This window comes from Callorhinus ursinus, unplaced genomic scaffold (genome assembly GCF_003265705.2).
Source record: "Callorhinus ursinus isolate GAN/ISIS: 27379988/994484 unplaced genomic scaffold, GSC_fseal_2.0 scaffold8, whole genome shotgun sequence".
NCBI classification, from domain to species: domain Eukaryota; kingdom Metazoa; phylum Chordata; class Mammalia; order Carnivora; family Otariidae; genus Callorhinus; species Callorhinus ursinus.
The window spans coordinates 68,258,792-68,271,886 of record NW_027397070.1 but is presented as its reverse complement, the minus strand read 5'-3'; the positions used below and the strand labels follow the sequence as shown (position 1 = coordinate 68,271,886).

Below are 13,095 nucleotides of genomic sequence, written 5' to 3'. Positions count from 1 at the left end.
GCGGGCCTCCGCCTGCTTCGCCCGAACCCGGAGAGCGCCCGGCACGGCGGACGCCGACGCAGGAGCGGTCCCAGCTCGCCGAGCCCCGAGACCCGCGGTTCACCGGCAGCCCCGGGCGGACGCTGCGTGAGGGCGCGCGAGGCGGCGCGGGGCGGCCCGCACGCGCCCCCGGCAGCCCCCTGCCCGTGAGCGGACCGGCCCAGCGCCGCCCCGGCGCGGGGAGCGCCGGCCGGGCGAGGGCGCGGGCGATGCCGCGGTGACGGCCCCGCCATGGCGAAGCCCCCGGCGGCGGCGGCGGCGGCGTCGGAGGAGCTGAGCCAGGTGCCGGACGAGGAGCTGCTGCGCTGGAGCAAGGAGGAGCTGGCGCGGCGGCTGCGGCGCGCAGAGGGCGAGAAGGTGGGCCTCATGCTGGAGCACGGCGGCCTGATGCGCGACGTGAACCGGCGGCTGCAGCAGCACCTGCTGGAGATCCGCGGCCTCAAGGACGTGAACCAGCGGCTGCAGGACGACAACCAGGAGCTACGCGAGCTCTGCTGCTTCCTCGACGACGACCGGCAGAAGGGGCGCAAGCTGGCGCGCGAGTGGCAGCGCTTCGGGCGCCACGCGGCCGGCGCCGTGTGGCACGAGGTGGCCCGCTCGCAGCAGAAATTGCGCGAGCTCGAGGCGCGCCAGGAGGCCCTGCTGCGCGAGAACCTGGAGCTCAAGGAGCTGGTGCTGATGCTGGACGAGGAGCGCGCGGCGCTGGCGGGGGGTGGGGGCGGCGCGGGCGGCGGCAGCGGCGGCGGCGGCGGCGGCGGCGGCGGCGCGGGCTCCCGCAGCTCCATCGACAGCCAGGCTAGCCTGAGCGGGCCGCTGGCCGGCGGCGCGGCGGGCGCTGGGGCCCGCGACGTGGGCGACGGCAGCAGCACGTCGAGCGCGGGTAGCGGAGGCAGCCCGGACCACCACCACCACGTCCCGCCCCCCCTGCTGCCCCCCGGGCCGCACAAGGCCCCCGACGGCAAGGCAGTGGCCACGCGCCGGTCCCTGGACGACTTGTCCGCGCCACCGCACCACCGAAGCATCCCCAACGGCCTGCACGGTAAGGACGGCACCGGTCGGGCAGCGCGGGTCTCAGGCCCACGGCCTTTTCCCGCCGGGGGCGGCCGCCACTCCAGACCCCTCCTCCAGCTGGTATCCAGACTCAGGGCTGGGGCATCCCGTACCTACCCGCAGTGGCGTTTGGGTTATGTGTTTCTGGTCAAGTGATGGAGGCGTGATCCTGCCCAGCTGCGAATCCGCAGCCGGGCCGGGGACCCACTGGACCCCAAAAAAGTTTCTCTCCTGCGTAATTATCAGTATTCGTGTAGGGCACTGCAAGGCCGGCTGGGTACGCCTCATCCCAACCTGGAAATGCCTTGTCCAGGAGAGAGAAGTTCTTGGGGGGGGGGGAATGCGTGGAAGGGGGAAAAGAAAGGCCCTTTGAGTACAGGTGAATTTCCCCTTATTTGGAGCAACAGGCAACCCCAAACCTGAGTAGCCTCCACGTGTGTGGGGGGCTGGGGCTGGAATTCCACCTGGGCTTCTCGGGGCTGCCTGCGGGCTCAGAAGGAGCGCAGGTAGCCCTTGAGACTCCCAGGCCCCTGGGCCAGAGGACCCCAGGCGAAGAGCCTTTCTGGTTTGCTGTCAGTCCTGAACTTCTCAGGGTGGATGGACCTTTCTCAACCGAGGCTCTAAGACTTTCCAGAGGGATATGTGCTTGGAATGGATCCTGGCTTTTCGCCTCTGCCTGCCTCAGTTTCTTTAATCTGTAGAATGGAGTTTATGATCCCTGCCTTGTGGATTTGGGGCAGAGATAAAGTCTCGCAAGGGATTTGTAAACTGCTGGTCGCCTTACAGGAAGTGCGCCGGTGGTAGGTGGCCTGGGTGTGGGTGGAGGACCTTTGGCCTCGGAAAGCTGGGCTACTGTCTTCCACGCCCATGTGACCTATGGGCCCCCCGCTTGGGTCCGCCATTCCCAGCGCCCTGATCCGTGGCTCTCTCGGCCACTCGTGCCTCTCCCTGCCTCCCTGTTCTTCCACATTTTTGGTGGCTTGGCTCCCAGTTCTGGTGGTAGCTGCTGCTGCCTGAACTATTTGCCTGAAGGTGGAGATTAAACAGCCCTTTCTGGTTCTCTTTAAAGGCTTTCCTGGTTCAGAGAAAATGTGTCTAGGCTTTAAATGACTGTTCTTCCCCAGAGTGACGCCTGAGCAGAGGAGGGACGCGCACTCTCTCTGGTTTGGTGGCCGAGTGGCCTCTGCGGGGTGTTGGGATGGGAACAGGACCGACGCAGGTGGTGTGCTCGCCCATCACAATTTTTCCTATATTTACCTTCCCATCCTCTGAGTTCAGAGCAGGACTGGGTTGAGAGGGATATTTTGTTACTGATTAGCAATCTACCACTACCACTCGGGTTTCCCATTGTAACTCTGTATTCACCCCCCACCTCTCACCACAGGCTGCTGGAGGCCAGGGGGAGCAGCTCAGAGTTAGGGGATTTCATTTGTGGGGGTTTCCGGGGCTGGGGAGTCAGGAAGTCCCAGTCCCAGCCTCTCTGGCCTTGCCTTCTTGGGGGCCTCGGGAGGGGCCCGACTTCTGGGCCTCAGTTTCTCCCAAGTGCGAGGAGGGATTGCTGCAGTCCTGTGGCTGGGAAATGTTGCTGGTTTTCGGCTGCGTCATCAGTGACACTTGCCGAGAGCGGTTGTCGGCACAGGACTGGAGTGCCCAGCGTCGTAGCATATTTGCAGGGAAGTTCTGTCATGCTTTGGACAAGGAGACGTGGCCTCTGTCTGGCTCAGTGTATCAGCCGCAGCAGTGGATGATGTCAGGGCAGGGGACCAGGGGGTGGCTGGGACTTGAGGTGTACAGTTTCCCCGCAGAGTCCGTGCCCACCCCCCAGCCCCCCAAGTCCCATGCTCACTTGGAACAGGCCTGCCACCGGTCTGGTGGTGGCCAAGCTCTGTGTTGGGTGAAATACAAATGAGCACCGCTATCACCAATTTCAGTTACAGGCAGCTTGGGGTTTAGCCTTGTCTCTTAAAGTCATGTGCAGCCTTGAACTATTCTCCCAGCAATGTGAATAGGATGGCCAGAAGCAGGGCAAGGCCCTTCTCTTAAAAATGACTTTTGGGTAGTTTTGAGTGGAGGGAAGAGGGAGCTGGTGGTAGGAAAGATAATGCACTTCAGTCCCAGTGGTGGGGTGGGGGAGAAAGTGGGGTCAGATGCTGGGCTTCTGCCCTCTGTAGTTGGTCTCGGTTCGTCCTTCCAGGAATCCTGGAGGTAGTAGTATCCCTATTTTCAGATAAGCAAGTGGAGGCTGAGGGAGGTTCTGAGCCTTGCCTGGGAAAGCCGTGGAGACTGGCAGTGTCTCCGCTCCCTTGCCTGGGTGGGGCTGCCGAGGTGAGGCTGTGGGGTTGGGGGTGGGGGGTTCCCCAGGGTGGGACTGCTGGGAATTGGGGCATTCCTTCATGGCTCCGGCTGACGGCTGGCTTGCATCTCTGGCCTCTGTCACTGTCCAGTACTCTTAGTCAGCAGACAGCACCGGTGACTCTCTATTCTTGATTCCTGACCCAGGTTTGCTCTCGTTCGCCCATTCTGGGAAATGTCACTTCCTTATCGGTGACCACTGAGCAGATGCTTGATAACCCTGTCACCCGGAGGGGTCTCACTGTCTTGCGGTGGAATCTGCCTCCTCCTTTTCTCCGGGGGCAAGTTACTTCTCTGCGCCTCCCTCTGCTCTTCTGCAAAGTGGGGCAAAACCCAGAATGCCCCCTTCAGCCGCTGAGGCTGAGGGCGGTCAGGGTCTGCGCACAGTAAGTCTCAATAGTTGTCAGAATCCTTGTCATGCTTGTTTCTTCCCAGGCTCCTCGTGAAAAAGCAAGAGGGACCCCTTTGGGGGCTTGCCAGACAGACTTTGGTGTTGTCTTCAAAACTCTGCTGTTTAGACAGCTCGCCTCAATGTTTGCGACCACAGCACCTGCTGACGAGCTGGGGGCCTGTGGCCCTGTAGTCCTCCTGTAAGCAGCCGGGGTGGGCCTGCAGCCCCGCGGGGTGCCCGGGGAAGGCCCCTGCGGCTGTGGTGGGAGGTGGCCCATCTGTATTCCAGGCTGTCCTGGGCTGGGCTGGGCTGGGCCTGGCCGCCGAGAATGCATATGCAAATGACCTTTTTCCCTCCGGGTTGTTTTTGATCGAGCTCTGGGTTGTGCTGACCGAAGTCCGGGCTAGAATGCTCTTTGCTGTACTGCAGCGGGCCGGCGAACCCCAAACTCTAGAAAGTCAGGTTTGCCCCCTTGAACTGACGGTTTTCAAACAAAAGCATTTTCAACAAGGTCTCCCCTCCCCCTCCCCCACCGCTCACTCCCCCTCCCCCCAAGTCCCTGTGTTTGCGTCCTGTCCTCCCCCATCCCCGCGGCCCGTTCCCTCTTAGCTAACCCAGAGAAACCGGGACCTCCAGCAAGCCTTTGTACGGGCCCCGTTTACTTTTTAAAAGTTTGGATTAAAAATTTGAGCTTCTCAAAATAAGATGGTTTTGTTCTCCTGCTTGTGTGTTTGTTGGTTTAAAGGATGGATGTGGAGTGAGGGTGGTCTGGACCTTTAAAAAAAGACGGCGTGAGTCGGCATGCTGGCCCTGAATAGGTCTTTTATTAGGGGCCTCCCAGCTCCGCGCCTCCTGGGCAGGATCACTAATAAGGCGGCTTTTCCTAAACCCAGCCAGGCCTGGGAGCAAAGGTCAGTGAAGACAATGGGGTGGTTTAGATAAGCCTTTCCCCCTCCCTCCCCAACCTGACCCTGACCTTCCATCCGAGGCCTCGGGTGTTGGGCCCCCAGGGCCTTGCACAGAGGGGAGACAGGCCAGAGGGACTCGCTGGCAGGTAAGCCTGGGGAGGACCAGGGCAATCCCCAGCACTTCACAGTTTACCATGCAGAGCCTCCCAGTCCCCACTCCATTATGGTCAGAGCTCCCAAGTGGTCCCCTATTGTAGATGGGGAAACTGAGGCGTGGAGAGAGCAGTGACTTGCTCTGGGTCCCATGGGGACCTGGGCTCAGTGTCGGGTCTCCTGTGTCAGAGTCGGGGCCTGCCACTCTGCCTGCTTGCCCCTCTGGGCCCAGATAGTCTGGCTCTGTCGGGCTCAGAGAGATTCCCATGGGAGGCCCCACCAGCAATGGAAGGCCTCCCAGACCTTGGTCCTTGGCAGGGCCCCGGTGACCTGCAGATGGACATGGGGACAGTTGGGGCTTGGGGGAGCTCCAGAGGCTGGACCTGTGTAGCAAAGGGATGGCATTTCTTCTGGGGAAGCCAGACCTGTGCTTCCTTTCTGAGCTCCTGTGTTCCTGCACGAGCCAGCATGGCCCATCCATAAAATGGGGAACGTGGGCTCAGGGCAGGGCGTCCTTCCTTCTTGTATTTTCATTCCCTCACTCCTGCCCCAGGCCGGCTTCCCCCTGCCGTGGTGACCCCACCCAACCCCTCACCATGGCCTGGCCTCTGAGCTCCCAGGGCACAACTTGGTTTATAACCTTGTCCCCAGAGCAGCACGATTAGCAAGGAAATCCTCTGCTGCTCATAATCTGTGTTTTCCACCCGTGGGGATTTTCCACCCCGTGCTTGTCGATGATGTGAGCACAGAGAATTGGAAGCCTGGGACCTTCGTTGAGTTCCAGAACCTTTGTGGGCCTCTGTTTTCTCCTCCGCAAAGTGGGAGACTACTACCAGCCCATGGGTTGAGGGAGGGAAGCGGGGACTGTCTCCCACACGCCAGTCCTCCTCCCAGCAGGAATAACTCGGTGCTGGGTATGCTTAGGAATAAGGAGCCTTGGGTGAAGCCTGACCTTGCACCTGCTGTGTGAGTGGGCAGCTTACTAAACCTATAAGCCTCAGTTTCTGCACCTGTCCTGGGGATAACAACACCCCAGTCCTAGATCTGGGCCTCCAGGGGTAGGCTCGGTGACCCTCCACTGTCACCTGGACCCCCTGCAGATTTGCCGCCTCCTGGTGGGGATGGGGGATCCCCTGTCACATGTTTGCGAGGACAGCCTTGTGCCTGCCCTGTGTCAGAGCCAAGTGAGCCCTTGTCTAGCTGAGCAGAGAAGGGAGACAGCATTTCAACAGGAATAAGGCAGAAGCAGGTCTGCAAGTGGGTCTGACCGCGGTTGCTGAGAGCCCAGGGTCTGTGCGGGGAGCTGGGGTGGGCCCTGGGCCTGGACGCCTCCTCCTGTGAACAGAAAGAACTGGAATGTGGAGCCCAGAGGAGAAAAGCCTTGGGGCCAGGGAACTGCTGCGAGGCTGTCAGCCCAGGGGGTTGTGTCCAGCCCCTGGGGGTGGAGCCCCGGAGTGGCAGGGGCCACCCAGAAGAGGGGTCCAGAAGGACTGTGTCGCCTCTGGAGGCCAACAGCAGCCCAGGGAGCTGGGGATGGGCTTTCCTGCACCCACAGCGGTGGGACACCCCAGGCAGTGCTGGGAAGGTGGTTGGGTGAGCCGAGGACAGGGCGAGTCAGGAGGCGACAGGGCGTTGCCGGATTGTTGAGAGCTGGCCCTTCAAGCCGGAAGGACCGCATCAGCACACGTTTATTGAGCGGTTACTCAGTCTGAGTTGTGGGTGCCATGCACACAGTGATTCATGTGGCCTGGCTTGGGGAGTGGCCGTTCAGGAGCATTTGTCCGTGGCTGTCGGGGTGTAGGCTGGGCTGGGGGCAGCAGGGGAGGAAGCTTGGAGTTCCCAGGTGGCCATGGTGATTGTGGCCACAGGAGAGAACCATCTCTGCAGGTTCTCAGACCCGGCGGGGTGGCTCCAAAGCCATGCCCCCAGCCCCTCTTGGCGGCCTCCTCACTTCTGAGCTCAGGGGTCAGGCTGTCCGCTGTTGGGGGCTTGTGCTCTCTGGCCACGGCTTCATTCCCGATCCTGCTGCCACTCTCTGTCCCTGCCTACAACCTGGGTGCCCCGGTCCTGCTGCCACTTTCTGTCCCCGCCTACAATCTGGGTGCCCCGGATCCGTGCAGGGGTGACTCTGGGATTTCTGAGCTAGTAGGCAGTGCCATCTCCCTGGAGCAGGATGATGAGGCAACCTAGGTGGCGTCCCCAGAGGTTTGGTGACAGGAGCAAGCTTGCCTGTAAAGGGACGAGCTGCTCCTTTGATCCTGAAAAGTCAGGAATCCTAGCAAGCACCTAGAGCTTGTCACTGTCACACATTGCCCTGCTACCGTCCCCTGCCCCCGCAGGGTTCTTGGGCAGATTTGGAGCTGGGCCACCCGGTGGTGGATGCCTGCTCTTGAACGAGTCACTGTAATGGTCTCCAGCTCTCCAGGGAGCAGGGCAGAAAGCTCAGGAGCTTTATTGATTCGCCTCTAAGTGTTCTTGGGCTCACCCGGTGTGTGATGTTTAAACAGAGGTATATTCATCAAGTGGGGAGCAGAGGAAAGGGAGGGGATGTTGCTATGTAAAGGTTTGAAGGTGGACCACTAACAGAGAACTCTGGATCCCCTAGGGAAAGCCCATCAGAAAAAGGTCACAGCTGGAACTGCCTACAGCCTGAGGAAAAAGCCCAACCTAGGGGCTTGGGGGGCAGGGTGCAGGTGCAGTGGGAGGGGCTTCACAGATCCCACCTGCCCCAGCCTGTCCATGACCCAACCCCCGGTCCTTCATTCCCCCCTGAACCAGATGTGCCTGGGCTCCAGCTGTTCTTTCTGCCGTGCCTGGCCTCCTCCCGGGTCAGTTCTGCTTGTACAAACCTGCTGCACCTCTGAGGCTCATCTCAGCTCCTGGTTTTAGCCACCCCCTCCTAGCTGAGCTCCGAGCACCCCGAAGAGGTTGAAAGCCAAAGCAGGGCAGTTATGGGAGTGAAAGGGGCATGACAAATAATCACACCAGGTCAAGAGGTCCACCTGGGCGTGTGTGGCCAGGAAGGTTCCAGGGTCTCGGGGACTGGAGCTCTTGGCCCCACCCTCACCCCCACCCCCACCCCCACGACCTAGTGTGACTTGCCTCACCGCTCTGAGCCTTTTCCCCAGCAAAGCTGGGATCCCAGTGGGGCCCAGCAGGACTTTTCCCTGCTGTGGGAGCCAGGAAGCTCGTAGCACCATGCCAGGCACGTTTGGTGCCTGTCAAAAGACTTTTCTGGAACCTGCCCCTCTGTACCGAGGCTGTGAGTCAAGAGGACCAGGGCCCCGGGCACGCAAGCTCAGAGATAGATGATGGACTGAGGGCCCCCGGCTGGGTGGCCAGGGAGGGCTCCAGTTCCCGTGTGGCTGAGCCTGGGGGCGGGCCCCCTTCCCTTCCAGCTCTCGCCAGTGCCTTAGGACTCTGGGCAGTTTGCTCAGGGGTTTCCGGCTTTCCCAGGCACGGCATTTCCTCCACCCTGAGATACCATCAGCCACAGATGCCCTGTGTACTTAACAACAGCTCCTGCTGGGAGGGGAAGACCCTACAGTAAGTGCACGCATGGAGTCTGAGCGGCACCCCACATTGTAACTGAAGGGAAGATGCTCATCTTTGAATGCAGGAAATAACAAATGGCAAAGGACAAAGGCCTCTGGTTGATGGGGACGCCAGAAAGAAGGGAAACAGACCCTCGTTTACTCCCAGGGCCCCCGGGGTTATCTGCTGGCCCTGACACTGGCCTCGTCAGCTGATGTGCTCCCCACATCTGGGTTTTGGGGGCCCGGCGATGTTCTGTGCTTTGGACAACACAGGCAGAACCAGTGGCTTCAGCCCACTCCTGAACCCTACCGTGTGCAAGTGCCTTCCTCTCTCCAGGCCCTCATGTTCTCGTCCATAAGATGGGGGGTTTGGGGGGGCTGTGCCGAGGCTCCCAGAGACCCTAGCTTTCTGTGACCCCTTGACTCAGAGTTCCTGCGATGCACAGAGCCACAAGGAAAGAGCCTCCCGCCCTCCCCTCCTGCTTCTCTTCGGTCATCGGTCACATTTGTGGTTTTGTGTCTTGCCCGGTGGTTGGTCCTCAGCTTGGCGCAGGTCTCCCAGTTGAGCTGGGGTGATGGAGGTGACCTGTCCAGCGCAGGCTGAGGCTCCTGCCTGTCCAGCCTGTCCTCCTGAGGGGCTGATGGAATTACCTAGCTCTGCCATTTGATCTGCTCTTATGGGACTCGGTAACGGGTTTGGCACTTGGAGAGTATGTGGGGTTCCGGTGCCCTGGTGTGGGGTCTGCCCGGGACAAAGCCGCCTGTCTTGGATTTGGGGTTCCTCTATGTGCAGTCCCGTCTCTGCCTGGTTCATAAACTTCTCAGGGCGGTCTTCCTGGCATGCAGTAGGTGCTCCGTGTAGATCGGGGAGGGGAACGGGGAGGTGGGAGGCACTGCACGATGTGCTCCCTCTTGTCGCTTTAAACCTGACAGTGGTCAACCCACTTTGGCCACCTGACCCGTCCCCCTGCCCTTTTCCCCATTTGCTCCATTTGGTGCCAAATGGCCTGCAGTTCCTTTAGAAAAAAGAAATCAAACCTCCCCACTGAGGGTGGGGGCTTGCCTATTTCCCCTTGGCCTGTTTCCCTTAACAATTACTACAAAGTACACACTTGCTTTTACCAGTGGTTCCTAACCATGGCTGCATATTAGGTATCACTCGGGGAACTTTAAACAATGCCAGTGCCTGGATGGGCCCCCAGGGACGGGCCCAATTGGTTCTGGAGGCTTCGGTGGTTTTAGAAGCTCCCCAGGGGTTCTGCTGGGCAGCCAGAGCCTCGGTGGGAAGCTTGGGAGAAAAAGGAGAAAAGCCACTGGGCCTGCTGTGGTCGCCCAAGCTTAAGATGACCCGTCAGCAGGTGGGCGGGAGGCGGACGCCGCCCCACGCTGGGGCATCTGGGGCATCTGGGGCATCGCAGAGCCCGGCCAGTGGGGTGGGGGGAGGCTGAGGCTGGTGTCAGCTCCTGTGAGCAGTAAGAGAGAAAGGGGCCTGTTTGTGTTTCCCCTTGCTCACCTCTGCTGCATGGGCGCCCAGGGGGGCTGCCTGGCAGGCGTGGAAAGCAGGGCTTGAGCCCAGCCCTGGCCCCCCCCTCCCATCCCCCAGCTTGCTCCCCACCTCCACACCCTGGCCTCTCTGTCAGACTGCCAGGCGCTGCCTTCCCCACCCCCTCGGCGGGGTGCTGGCCCGCCCCAGACGGGGTGGGAGCCTTTTCAGGCTGCATTCGAGGGGACAGATGCAGGCAAGGCCGGTGGCACCGAGTCGGCAGCTACCGAGAAGAGCCGACCCATTTCCAAAAATAGCCCATCCACTGTCAGGGGAAGCGTCTCTTTGTCTCCCCAAATCAGTCTTTCCGTCTCCCGTCTCCCGGCTTGTAAGGCAGTAAGGAGGCATGCTCTTGTCTTGGAATCAGAGGCTCCCGGAGCACCCGCCCCCCGCCCCCCAACAAGGGCGCGATTGTGTGCGGGCCCTGAATGTGGCCGCCTGTCCCTGAGCCGAGCGAGCGCGGCACCGGGGCACCGGCTCCTCTGTGTAAGGAGCCGGCTCTGGGAGTGGCCCTTTGTGGTGGGTTCCGGGCTCTCCGAAGGCTCCATTTCCCTGCTGCCCGCCGTCCCTCCGAGCTGGTGGCCTGCCCTTTCTCCTTTTTCTGTGTTTTCCATGTTTTCTGGAATGCACACGCCCCACTTTTACACCTGGACCGAGAATGAGGCAGCGAGTTTCTCCCTCTCTCAGCGCCTTCTGTTCTGGCGGGCCCCACTCCCCCCTTCCCCAAGCCCTCCTGCGGGACCTCCCTGCACCATTGTCTCCTTCCTCTTGTGCTCCTTCCCCTGCAAACAGGCTCATGTTTCCTCGTCCAGAGCAGTAAACAAAATCCTCTCCCTTCTGCTCTCCTGCCCCCATCCCCAGGCCAGCCTGCCTCCTTCCCACCCGTTGCTTCTTGCTGCTGGGCAGGCCTGGCCTGGGAAAGGCCCAGTGGCCTCTTGTCCTGACCTCTGGGTGGTGGTTGGGGCTCACTCTGGGCTTGTCTTCTAGAACAGGGCGGTGTGTGTGCTGGTTACTTCTGTCTTTCTCCCATAGGAGCTTCTGGCTCTCTGGCCCCTCCAACCTTGTGCTGAGCCCCCAGTCTCTCTCACTTGTTGCTGCTGACCTTGAGCCCAGGCTTCCAGTGGCCTCCTAGTCACCATCCTGTCAACTCTGTTCTTTGAATTTGGGTCCCTTCCTCTCTCACCTGTGTGTCCATACCCTCTGCCTCACTGGAGGCCACTCTGCTTCGAGGTTTCCTGGCTTGAGCTGTCCACGAGCCACGAGTAGCTGCTTCAATTCCATTTATTTAAGATCAAGTAACACAAAGTTTCAATTTCTGAGTCACACTAAGCCCCTTGCAAGTGCTTTGCACCTGTTGACAGTGCACGAACGGAATATTTCTGTCATTCCAGAGAGTCCTTGGGGCAGTGCTGATTCAGATAACTCCTTGCTGGGTGGTGGAACGTTCACCTGCCCCCGGAAGGAAGCTCTGATGCCTGAGCATGGGGTCAGGGGCTCCTGTGGTCCCCTTCTGTGGGCTTCAGGCACACAGCAGGCCCTTAGGGCTGATCTTTCCTCCCTCCCACCACCACCAGAATCTCATGCTTCCTTTGAGGCTTGGGTCAACCCCTGGAGGTGGACAGTCATGGGATGTGTGACTATTGCTCTTGTCCACTCGGAAGCCTCGAGCCAGGCTCTTGGTGGTCGCCCTGCAGCCACAGGTGCCGCTTCTCTGCTGGTGGCCTTGTTGTGGGGGGGGGCGGTCCACATGTATGCGCGGGAAACCCAAGCCCAGAGGGGCCACACGCCTTCGGGAGGCTCTCGAGGCCTCCCCTGCAGAGCCTAGCCACCAGCTCCTTATTCTCCAAAGGAGGCCAGGAGGCCTGCAGAATCAGAAAACAAAGAAAATGGCTTTTAAAACAGTAGAGTGGGATGGGCAGGGCAGGGGAATGGACACAGGCCAGCCACGCTCCCTTCTCTCCCTCTGCTCCAAGTGGGGAGCGTTCTGGAGAGGCTGCACGCCTGCCCTGGCCCGGTTATGACCAAATTTGAGCATGGCTCCCCTCCTGCCTTTTTTTTTTTTTTTTTAAGGTTTTATTTATTTATTTAGAGAGTGTGAGCAGGTGGAGGGGCAGAGGGAGAGAGAGAATTTCATGCAGGCTCCCTGCCGAGCCTGGAGCCCAACGTGGGGCTTGATCTCATGACCCTGAGATCATGAGCTGAGCCGAAATCAAGAGTCAGGCGCTCAACCCACTGAGCCCCCCAGGCGCCCCTCCCCTCCTGCCTTTTGAGCTGTCGATTCCCACGGCTGTGACTGTGGCAGGTAGTGGGCAGCCTCACCACCAGGGCCTCTTGGGTTTACCTGAGCTTCCTGTGCCCAGCCGTGGGCCGTCCCTGCAGCCAGTGCCTGGCAGGGAGATGCCACACCTGGGGCTCTGCGCGTGTGGCCCCATGGCTCGCTGTGCCTCCTTGTGTCCTAGCCACTGGGGCCGCTGGTGTGTGTGTGTGTGTGGGGGGGCGTGGTCAGGGGTATATCGGTGAGATCACAGTGGGATGGAGCTTTCTCCCTTGTCCCCTGTGAGAGCCTGGGGAGAGGGGTAACGTTCTGGCTTTGATGACCTTGGGTGCCGGGAGGGTCTGAGGAGAGCCCCTATTAAACTGTCTTATGCTGGTAATGCAGACAGTGTTGATGGTGGTGGGAGTTATGGTGGGTGGAGGATCCTTGATGTCATGCCCTGGAGGTCCCCCCTACGGCCTGGGTTGGGGGGCATTCTCCTCCTGCTGCTTCCTTCCCTCACCCCAAGGGCGATCCCTGTGAGCCTGCCTCTGCCGCCCATGCTCAGAATTCCTCCTGCTGACCAGGGGCAGAGGGCAGCTCCCCGAGTGTGGTCAGGATGCCCTGGGGATGCTCCCTGCCCTCCTGCCACCCAGGTCCCCACCCGGAGGGTGGTCTGAGCCTGGCGCTGCTTTCATCCTGCCTTTCCCCCTGCAGAGTCTTTAATCCCCTTCTGCGGAGTTAAGACCTTGTTCCTGTGACTGCCAGCCTGGCTATGGGCAACGTGATCCACTCCCAAGTGTGTGGTGCTGACATGCTGTGGGAAATGCTGATGAAAAGACCCCTTGTTTTGGGGGCAACCCGAAGTC

At 60.4% G+C, this 13,095-nt stretch overlaps 1 protein-coding gene across 8 annotated transcripts in view; it reads left to right on the top strand.

The window, feature by feature from the left end:
- The first annotated feature begins 122 nt into the window (after positions 1-122).
- CCDC85C (coiled-coil domain containing 85C) overlaps positions 123-13,095 on the top strand; it is a 74,395-nt gene continuing 61,422 nt past the window's right edge. For 4 of the 8 annotated variants that reach the window (XM_073895865.1, XM_073895864.1, XM_073895863.1 and 1 more), the window contains exon 1: positions 123-1,078. In XM_073895865.1, the coding sequence (XP_073751966.1) occupies positions 271-1,078 (808 nt within the window). In that variant the 5' untranslated portion in view covers positions 123-270. The remainder of the gene's footprint in view (positions 1,079-13,095) is intronic. The other 4 variants (XM_073895866.1, XM_073895868.1, XM_073895867.1 and 1 more) reach the window with 2 other exon arrangements.